Source organism: Leptonotus elevatus, chromosome 1 (assembly GCF_054856555.1).
Source record: "Leptonotus elevatus isolate MCC_2025b chromosome 1, RoL_Lele_1.0, whole genome shotgun sequence".
Lineage (NCBI taxonomy): Eukaryota > Metazoa > Chordata > Actinopteri > Syngnathiformes > Syngnathidae > Leptonotus > Leptonotus elevatus.
This window is the reverse complement of record NC_141239.1, coordinates 31041200-31052048: the sequence shown is the minus strand read 5'-3', so window position 1 is coordinate 31052048 and position 10849 is coordinate 31041200. Positions and strand designations below refer to the sequence as shown.

The 10849-nt window shown below is 42.0% G+C and overlaps 1 protein-coding gene across 3 annotated transcripts; it reads right to left on the bottom strand.

Moving 5' to 3' along the window:
- Positions 1-641: 641 nt before the first annotated feature.
- On the bottom strand, positions 642-10393 carry akt1s1 (AKT1 substrate 1 (proline-rich)). Of its 3 annotated transcripts, none has more exons than XM_086091524.1 (6): positions 10266-10393; positions 6434-7066; positions 4691-4988; positions 4168-4251; positions 3908-4086; positions 642-2371 (listed from the first exon to the last, which is right to left on the bottom strand). In XM_086091524.1, the coding sequence occupies exons 2-6, from the start codon at positions 6818-6820 to the stop codon at positions 2234-2236; spliced, it is 1086 nt and encodes a 361-aa protein (XP_085947650.1). In that variant the 5' UTR covers positions 6821-7066; positions 10266-10393; the 3' UTR covers positions 642-2233. The 3 variants fall into 3 exon arrangements, with proteins under 3 accessions (XP_085947650.1, XP_085947659.1, XP_085947642.1); XM_086091533.1 differs by having other exon boundaries at positions 4691-4964; XM_086091516.1 differs by having other exon boundaries at positions 3908-4251; positions 4691-4964.
- Positions 10394-10849: the final 456 nt, after the last annotated feature.

Here is a 10849-nt window from a genome sequence, read left to right as displayed (position 1 = left end):
GAGCGGGTGCTTACTCTATGATGTCAACAGGTGCGGCCCCACCCCCGCACTGCCTCTGCGGACTAAACACACGGCCACTTTCTCTGAGACCTCCATGCTTGCAGGATAGTGATAAAAGTAGCCTTTATCAGTAAACATTCTGTCCAAATGAATTCAAAGCAATCAATTATTCTTCACATTTGCAATGCCAAAGTGAAATTGAAAAAATTGTTCGTCTTACATTCCCAGAAAGGTTCCGTGGCTGACTCTTGTGTAAACTACAAGTAAAATGTCTGCGCTTTTGAATTAAACTGAACGAATAGCGCAACCCCCCTCGTCCCCTACTCCAATTTCTTCCGGCAAGGAGCAGTTTGTTTCAAATGTTTATTGAAGACTTGAACATCCAACCAATTTCCACATTTAAAGAAGACGCGGTAGAACTGCAAGGGCTGGCTTGCGTGGCCATCATGAATTCATAAAAATTAAAAAACCTGGACACCCGTACAGAATGTAAAAAAGTGGACATGTCCAAGAAAAAAGAGGACGTTTGGTCACAGTAAGTCTATTATGTTGTATTATTATTTAACTAACTTAACAATTACATACTGTATGTTTATCTATTGTAGCAGTGCAGTGCGACATAAGAGTCAACGTCAACTGACTTGGTGTTGCTCCTTTATTTGAACCACAAAAGAAGAACTTGGAGAACATCTACCAAAATGTCACTTAGACATCTTTAACTTTCAGTCCCAACTTTTTCTCTCTCACTTCTGTCAGTCTCAGTCATCCACTCACTTCAAGAAATAACAAAAAACATTTGAAGCACAATCATTGGACGAGTCAGTCAATGGTTTCTAGTGTAGTACAAAGTACAAAGAGGCAAATATGTAAGTTAGGACTTATGAACGATGAATTATGAGAGGTGCTGCTGGTGTACCAACATTTTCAACATAAGCTTTTCACATTTTAATGTTCAAGGAGAACAAATGTTTTTGAACGAGGGCCTGACGATGCACCAGGAGCTATTACTGTTGTTAGCGTCCATGTGCTTCATGCTAACATGCTACCAGGTGCTAAACCGCCACAACAATGACAGAAGTGCAGGTTCTCAAAAGTGTTACAAAAGCTTCACATTTCAGCCGAGCGACGTAAATGTGGTCACGTTTGGAATCATTTGTGCCGTTAGGGAGTTAGCTTAGCTTATTTAAGCAACAATGATATTGTGAGAAAAAGCCTCAAAATATTTTAGTTTATTTTAGTCTTATCACAGCCTAACAAATGGAATTGTTGTGTGTAGAGTCCTTAAAATGGTGTATCTTGCGAGCTACTTAGCGGATTATTTGAATAGCTAGTGATTTCCTTAGCCAAACACGAAACTTTTTTTTTTACATTTATCTGTTGAAAACAGATGCTGACATGTATTTTTGAGCATTATTCACCCTCCTGCCTGCTAACTAGATGCTAAGCTAACTTCATCAAGGCTAAATGTTGCCTATAAGAGATGCTAGCCTCACTAATTCTCGTGTCTGTGTATGTTTCTGAAAAGTTATTGCAGATATGTTATTTTGGGGAGTAAGTCATCTTTCAGGATGGTGAGCTAGCTGTTGACTAGCTAGTTTAGCTGGTGAGTTTCCTGCATACAGGCATTACTTGCAACAAAAATAAAATGTTTCTGCTTTTATTTTTGTAGCTGTTGTGTAGAAAACACGCTGTGTATTTTGGAGTGTTTGCTACATCAAGGTAGCCGCATGCTTCCTCTCGCCATGCTAAACTACCTAACTGACATACATTTTTGTGTCACTCTACCTAAAAAAAAAGCAAAGAAAAATGAAGTGTTATCTTCCTGTGTACGCCAAACAACACAACTGTAAAAACATTGTTTGTGTGTTAACATCGCTAGAGCCTAAAGCGTAGTGTTTTAATTTGATTTAAAAATTTGAACACTGTGAAACAGTTCTCGTCACCTCTGTGCAAAACCCCCCCAAAACAAAACATTAGCATGTAGCATTAACATGAAGCACATGTAGAATATATTTCAAATTAACCCCAAAACATTTACAATAAATTGTTGCGCCCCTTAGTGTGGGTACGGCACATTAGCGTGGCATTTTGAAACTTTCCAGGTGCATCGTCGGCCATTTTATTTTTTAGTGTTGTGTTACCTCCTTGAACTAGCGAGCGACAAATGGAGGTGCAATTGTTTTGTTTTGTTTTCACGCGGTTTTCACATAGTGCACGTCTCCTGCACTCACACTCAGTGCTTGAGCGAGAAGTCGCCTGTGTTGACCCGGGGTCTTGGCAGGGCCCCGAACATTTCTGTCCCGTCAGTGGCCCCGGGGGCCAGAAGGGCCTTCATGCTGGCGGCGATGTGCTCCAGATCAGTGCAGCCCACCTGAAGGGACACATACAGAATGCTGCGTTACACTGGGACATGCTTCAAAGAGGCCTTTTAGGGGGCATTTCCAAGGGCAATTCAATATCCCCCCCCTCAAAATTCAACACACAATACCCCATAATGAAGACATTAGCTTCTTGTAATAATTACTTTTCATGAAAAATAAAGAAACCAAGACATCACATGTACATAAAGTCTTGACAGTCTCTGCTCAATACTTTGTTGATACACCTTTGACACTAATTACAGCCTTAAGTCTTTTTGAATATGACATCACAAGCTTTGGGCAATTTCGCCCATTCCTCTTTGCAGCACCTCATCAGGTTGGATGGGGAGCGTCAGTGCACAAGCCATTTTCAGATCTCTCCAGAGATATTTGATTGGATTCAAATCTGGGCTATTCAAGGATATTCAGTTGCCCTGATATCACTCCATCGTTGTCTTGCCTGTCTGCTTACGGTCATCCTATCAGAAGGTAAACCCCAGTCTGAGGTCCTGAGCACTCATCCAGGATTTCTCTGTATATTGATAGTTTGCTACATTCATCTTTGCCTCAATCCTGACGAGTATCCAAGTTCCTACTGCTGGAAAAAACATCCCCATTTCATGATGACGTCACCACTTTGCTTCACTGTAGAGATGGTTTTGGTCAGGTGATGAGCAATATCCACACGACACTTGGTATTCACAGCAAAGACTTCAATCTTTGCTTCATCAGACCAGAGATTTTTCTTTCTCATGGTCTGAGAGTCCTTCGTGTGCTTTTTGGCAAACTCCAGGCGGGCTGCCATGTGCATAATTCCTAAACTACGGAGTGGCTTCCGTCTGGCCACTCTACTATACAAGCCTGATTGGTGGAGTGCTGCATAATATAGTTGTCCCTCTGGAAGGTCCTCTCTCTACAGAGTACTACTGGAGCTCTGACAGAGTGACCCGGTTCTTGGTCACCTGCCTGACTAAGGCCATTGTGGGCTGATTTCAAGACAACTCTTTGGCGATGTTTTTAGTGAGGAATTAGCATTTAAACTCATTCACTCCCAGCAATTTTCACTGAAGCAATCCCTTCACTCCCGGCTATTTTACTGGATTTTGCAAGGCCCACAGAGTATTGTGTTCTATTGCTATAAAACATGAAACCTAACAAAAGGAAGATAAAAAAAAAAAGTATGTTTCTGTTTTGTAGAAATTAGCATTAGAATATAGCTAAGTTTCATCATTATTCACAAAAAAAAGAGCTTTTTGCAACATAGCCCTGGTTGATCTCTTATACTCTGCTGCCACCTGCTGGACGTTTTTGTAATAACTACCATTGCTTCTAGCATTCTCTTCAGTTCAGAGGCTCCATCAAAGCCTTCTGTATGCTCCAGCATAAAAAACATATAAATATAGTCTTTGGAAGCATGGTAATATTTAAAATAGTATTTATACGTTTTTGGGGAGCAAATGAGTTAATATGGCTAAAAGCTCAAAAAAGTTGATTCATCATGCTATGGCGCCTTTACTAAAAGTGTCAGAATGCGTGTTCTTTTGTACCCTTTCCCCACTGTTGCCTTCCCCCGGGGCTGCCCGCCCCCCCTTGCACCCCCAGACGGGCACGGAGACGGGCAGCGAGCGTGCCAGCGACATGGGGTGGGCGTGCCGTGACGCGTACACGCCATGGTGGCCCACGGCCATACCGCGCGACGGCGGCGGCGCCTCCTCGCTCAACGAGCCTGCCAGAAACAGAAAAAACAGTAACTCGTGAACGCACCGGTCGTACTTGTGCATGGTTGAGTGGCCGCAGGCGAACTCACCGTCAGTGCTCTCCTCCTCGCCGTCAGACTCGAAGAAGGGCTCACAGTCGCGAGACAGCGAGTCTTCGTCCATGGAAAACACGCCTGAAACACATTATTTCAAGGATTGATGTTTGCTATTGTGCAAGGTGCCAATGATTTTTTTTATACTCTCTGGATTATTTTTAGTTCTTGTTCTTATTTTGATTGTGCAAGTTGCCGTGGACTTTTTTTTTTTAATACACCCTGGATTATTTCTTGTTGTGTTTTGTTTTGTTTATCCTCTATTATTTTTAGTCAAGTATAGTGGACTTGTTCATATGCTGTGGGTTATTTCTAGTCATAATGTCAATTTCAATTGTGCAAGGAGTTATTGAACTTTTTTTCTACTTCTATTATTTCTAGTTGTTGCATTTATGTCTATTGTGCAAAGTGCATCTGACTTTTTTATACTCTGTGGATTATTTGTAGTGTTGTGGGTTTTGTTCTATTTTGCAAAGTGCGGTGAACAATTTTTCTGACGAAAATGTACATCAGTCCTGACCTGCGCTCTCATTCCCGAAGGGTCTCTTCTCATCCATGTCCTCCTCTTCCTCATCCTCGTCCTCTTCATCGTCCTCGCACTCTTCCTCCAGGTCGACGATGCCCGAGCGCTGCCTGACCTGTCGTGTGGCCTCCAGAGCGCTTATGTCCCGCTCGCGCTCGCCGTTGTTGTCCTGACCCGGGACGCCTCCTGAGCTGTAGATGGACGGGTAGTTCTGCGAGTACAATCTGGTGTTGGGGCTGATGCTGCCCAGCACGCCGTCACCCGTCACGTTCTGGAAATAACGGCATGGATGAGGCTGGGCCATAATAAAAGTACAGCTTTGAATTCACAACAATCTAATGACAATATTATTCAAAACAAATCTTTTGTTCTTGTCTTTGTTTCCTGATACCAAACAAGCTTTGAAATGTTTTTCCAGTGTGAATTTACATCAACTTCCACAGAAATAAATAGAGGTGGCAAATCCAGATCCAGAAAAGAAGCACTTGTTGCTAAAGCCAAACAGTGGCAGGGTTTTTACTTTCTGGACCCCGATTTGCCACGTCTGTAATTTTTATTTTATAATAAAAAAATTTGAACAGATAATGTGAAAAAAAATAAAGGCTTACTATAGAGGGTGGCACCCTTTGTAAAAAGTAAACACGTACAGAAATAATAATTGCGTTCATTACATGACGTTCATTTGCATTCCTGGATCTTTATTTTGTGGATTATTATTAGTCTTTGTTTTTTTCTGTTGTGCAAGGTGCTATACTTGCTTCATACTCAGTGAATTGTTTCTAGTCATGTCTATTTCTACTGTGCAAAGTGCTGTGCACTTTCTTCTATACTGTGGAATATATTAGCACTTTTTTTTATCCTATTGTGCAAGGTGTGATAGGTATATTTTTACACTGAGGATTATTTTCAGTCCTTGTGCTTATTTCGACTGCTTAAAGTGCTGACTTTTTTTCTTTTTTAACTTTGTGAATTGCTTCTACTCATGTTTTCTTTCTATTGTATAAGGTGCTGTGCTGTTTTTTTTACACTGTTTTTTCTAGTTCTTGTGTTTACTTCTTTTGTGCAAGATGCTGTGGACCTTCTTTTCTTTTCTTTTTTTACAGTGTGGATTATTTCTAGTGCTTGTGTTTATCTCCAGAGCTGGGCACTCTCGTTAATCGGCATTTCCCGTCTATGACAATGCCCACCTTGCAGCAAGTGCACAATGACGCGAAGCCCCTGAAAAATACACGGACTGAGCACCGAATGAAGCCCGTTTACATCCGTCGATTGAGGTGAGTACATAGAGACCCTCTCATTCCGTGCGAGTCTTCCCGTCAGCATTCGACGAATACGCGGACGTACGCGCCGAAAGGTGAGCATCGTCATAGACGGGAATAGCCGATTAACGGAAGTGCCCAGCTCTGTTTATTTCTATTATAGGTGGCATGTTTCAAAAATACCAGAGAAGACGGGCTACAGCAGGGGTGGGCAAACTCGGTCCTCGAGGGCTGCAGTCCTGCAGGTTTCCATCCGCCAACACAGCTGATTCCAATGAACAGGATCGTTATCAGGCTTATGCAGAGCTTGTTGATCATTGAATCAGCTGTGTTGGAGAAGGGAAACATCCAAAACCTGCAGGACTCCAGGCCCTCGAGTTTGCCCACCCCTGAGCTACTGCATTAAACCAAGGATAGGCTTTGCACTTCGGAAGCCGATAAAAAAAACAATTAAAGATGAATAAATATAATAAATACGCACCTGACTCATCAACCTGTGCCCTGCCTCTGACGTGACTTCTGCAGCAGCGTGGCGCGTGTGCCTTTGTGTCGTCAATAAGGTGGTCGAGTGCAGCACGCCAATGTCATCCACGTAGCGCCGTGCCGACTCAGCCAGGTAGCCCTGACCCCAAACACTGTACGAGAACTCGCACTCCCTGTGAAAGCCGCCGCCGCCGCTCTCCCACTTCTTCTTACTCGTGGCATCCATTTCCGGCCCTGAGGAGCGGAACTTCTTGCACGCCGTGAGGATGGCCAGCTCGCAGCCCGATTTTTGGCAGTACGCGTCGGCGGCGGCCAGGAGCGCCACCCAGCTGTCCCTGTGGTTGTCTGCGATCTCCGGCTCAGACGACTTGGTGATGGAGGCCATGATGGTGTCAGGTTGTGTGTGCGGAGTTCACTAATGGCCTAATGAATGATGTTGCTTAAATAGCAATCTGCTTACTTGCTGGTGTGTTTTGGTTAGATTTTTTGTTTTTTGCTCTGGTGAAGATGGAAAGGGAGTTTTTGTATGAGGCACTGGGTGACTTAATGATATGATGCACTGACTGGGTGATTTCTTAGAACAAAAGGGAGCCAGGGGAGAGAACAGATGGTGCCAAGTTGCTGGTTATATCTGGAGAGGGAGTACAAACATGTATGGCATCTCACTACAAACATATTTCATCAAAGACAATAAAAACATTTTTGTGGCTTTGAGGAGTGTGTGTGTGTGTGTGTGTGTGTGTGTGTGTGTGTGTGTGTGTGTGTGTGTGTGTGTGTGTGTGTGTGTGTGTGTGTGTGTTGGGGGGGGGGGTTATCTAGGACAACGAACGACATGCACCGAATTAAATTCACCGACCTATTGACCTATAAAAGCTCATAAAATACTGGGGGAAACCCTGAATACTATATTATCAAGATCCAGTTTGACATTGAGATTTTTTGGGGGTCATTCTGATTGAAGAGCTCTGGTCAAACATGGTTGACGTTAGGGCTGCACAATATATTGAAAAAAATATCAGTATCGCGATATTGGCCCATGCAATATACACATCGCAGATACATGCAATAAGTTCCATATAGAATTGTATGCTTTTATCTGAATTTGAACACTAACCAGTCAGATGCAAACTTAAATGTACATGGCCATCCAATAGTTTAAAAATATCTAGGGTAATTACCAGGGATGCACGATAATATCGGTGGTCGATAATTATCTGCAATTATCGACCAATTTGATGTCAAACAGATAAAACAGATAATAAAGAAATCTGCCGATAATTATCGGCAATTATCAACCAATTTGACATTACACAGATAGACCAGATCATACAGAAGTCCGCCGATAATAATAGACTTGCAGCGTTGGTCCATCTGTTGTGGCTCAAGTTGTGCCCGACTCCTCAACCCCTCCCATCTCCTATGGTAGTGTTGCATATTTGTGACGTCATAATGCGCACAACGGACCTCGTGTTGACAGAAGATGCATCACGGCAACATGGCAGTCGCCAATGTGGGCTTTCTTTACTGTGTCTTCCCAAAATGTTACCCTCACAGTTTTTTGTTGCATTTTTTAAATATGACTATTTTGTTTTGGCAAATTTTAAATGGGTTACTAGTTGTCTTTGAAGCAGATGTATCAAAAAATTCAGCTTCATGGTGCTTTACACAATGTTTCAATGTATTTGTACATGTTAGCCTTATAGTAGGACTCGAAAGTATATTTGTATTCAAGTTAATTTTGTAAACAATTAGCGGCTTACTTATCGGTTATCAACATCAGCACTTTCTAAATTATTGGTTTATCGTATCGGTTGAAAATAGCATTATCGTGCATCCCTAGTAATTACAATTAATTAACTAAGAATACATTGAGCTTGCTTATATTGCCGCATGAAAAAAATATGCAATTCTTTCATTAGACTATATAAATGTAATTTCTTTAGGTGCATGTTAAATATCGCAATATCAATAGCGCTATATTCAACAACTATATCGCATATTGCATGTTTTTCCAGTATTGCGCAGTCCTAGTTGACGTGACATGATCTATTCCCATCTGCCGATTACATGCGTGAATGCATTAATCAGAACAAATATTTTACAGCTGTGTAACACAGGCAGGTCGATGTGAACATCATGTGATTATCAAGACGGACTTCTGTCGTCTCTTTGCACAGCAGTTGTAATTTCTTGGACACTTTTATTCACGCAACAGCTTGATAAAAAAAAAAAACATGTTACAACTACAAATAGTTTAATACAAGCTCTTCCATCGCAGGCAAGTTCTGGTAGGAAGACACAATTTTCAAGTGTGTTAACGATGGCATTACTATGCATTTATTTCAAGACAGACAGAGCCTGGCTATTGCGACTGAACTGTTTACATGACGTCTGTTTGGCAGTGCTCCATCTAAACATTCATTATAATTGCTTTAAGTATGATTTGCGTTGTATGGGCAAAGGCCATCTTTGACCAAAAAAAAAAGGAAAAAGGCAACACCGAATAGCACTTGCTTTGTCGCAACACCCTAGCCCCACCCCCGATTGTCATGGAAATAAAAACGGCATTCTTCCCAAAAACTAACAAAAATGGATGTTAAGTGTGATGTTATTCTTTATGCTTGGTGCATTTTGACTAGCTGGGCAAAGATCCCGCACACTGAATGATGATGAGATGAAGAGCGGCAAAATACAATAGAATCTTTATGGATGCTAGCTCTCATGTTGTTTTTGAGTGTAATCGTCCATATAACATACATATTAATTGCGACCGCAGTCTGTCTGGTGTGTGAACCAAATGCGTCCCCAAAGTGACCAGCATGCGCAGAAGAAGAGCCATCACTCACATCATTGTGTTCACGGAAGTAAATACGTATGGTCCAGCATGTCAGGGCCATAGACTTTTACAAGTCAATCGTCGGGTATCATCTTTTTATGATCTTATATCTACAGAGGAGCAATGCGGGAGGAGGTACAAATATTTTGAGAAAATGAGGCGAGCGTTTTCCCTCTTTCATGGAGACGCCTACTAATAAGATGACATCAAGTCACTGCAGCATATAATAAATTAACAATTTGCGTAGCTAAATTACTAATAGCACCACAAATGTCAAATTTAGGCTTCATGTTACAAGTAGGATTAAATTGAAGTAAAAAATAAAGTCACTACTGTTACTCAAAACAGCTTTGCAGATTCACATACACAATAAAATTCTGACTTGGGTCTCATTTGGATGCAGCGTGAACCTAGCCTAAATTGCCCTGTATTTGTGCAATGTCTAGCTTGGTCGAGTCACCATGGTAACAAACATTTGCATGAGACCAAACCGCCCCTGCAAAACCGACTAATTTCAAACAGTGTGACAAGTGGATCTAAGTTCGTTGTCATTTTTTATCCTACAGTAACTTTGACAGGAGAATGTCAAACAACGTTTCATATGACACCTGTGAGCGCTTTTAAAATAAGAAACTGCGTACTATTATTACTCCTTAAGGAACACTTTGACAACACTGAATGCTAACGAATGGAATTAAACTAGCTTTGAAATCTCCCCACACTGGCCACAGTCCGTTTTATTTCATCCCGAGTCTGTTTTAATGCCACGCCGTCCTTTGTGTTCGCACGTGTGTCCTCTTAAAGTGCATTTGAATGAGGCTTGCGATGGTTGCTGCGGCTGTCGTTGCTGCTGCTGCTTATTTATTAGCCACTGTTGTTGTTTTGAGCAGACTCCTCATGATGGAAGGCGCACTTCACCACCATTTTTCAGGGTCTTGCGCGCACCCGAGACGCGCTGTACGAATGAGTAAATACTTGTCAAATGTTCACCTACCCGTTTGCTTTCTTTCCTCCGAGTTGCCACTTACTCGTCGACCTTAAACTTGACTTTATTTCGTCAAACGTGCGGTGTCTTGCTTCAAGCGTTCCTCTCCCCTAGCTAGGCTCGTCACCAGTGGAAAGTTTGCGAGGACTAATGTTCGAGGTTCCTATTGAAGTCTTCAAAGTTAAACAAATGACGTTACTAAAAACGTTCTATCTTTGTTTCATATCTGGTTGTGTTGAATGTAATGATCTAAAAGCGGAGCTGTGTTACCCACTTCAAATGTTAATCAACTCTGAAAATTAGGATTTGACATATATTTTCCCGAAACTTGACTCAAGCAGTGATTAGCTTTTAATGTGAAAGCAAGCGTGTTCCGACTGTGATGTCATCTGTTTACTGTCTTTTCTATGGCGAGCATCATGTACACGTGACAGTGGTTTGAGGGGCGGGCTCGTTCTCGCGTTACTTCCGCGTTGCATGCACGCATCCTCCGCAACACACCAATCAGCTTCTTGCTCTAACGTTACTTGGTTTAAAAGTTCGAGCAAAGTCTCCATCGCGTTGGCGAACCCGAAAGCCAATAATAATAAAAT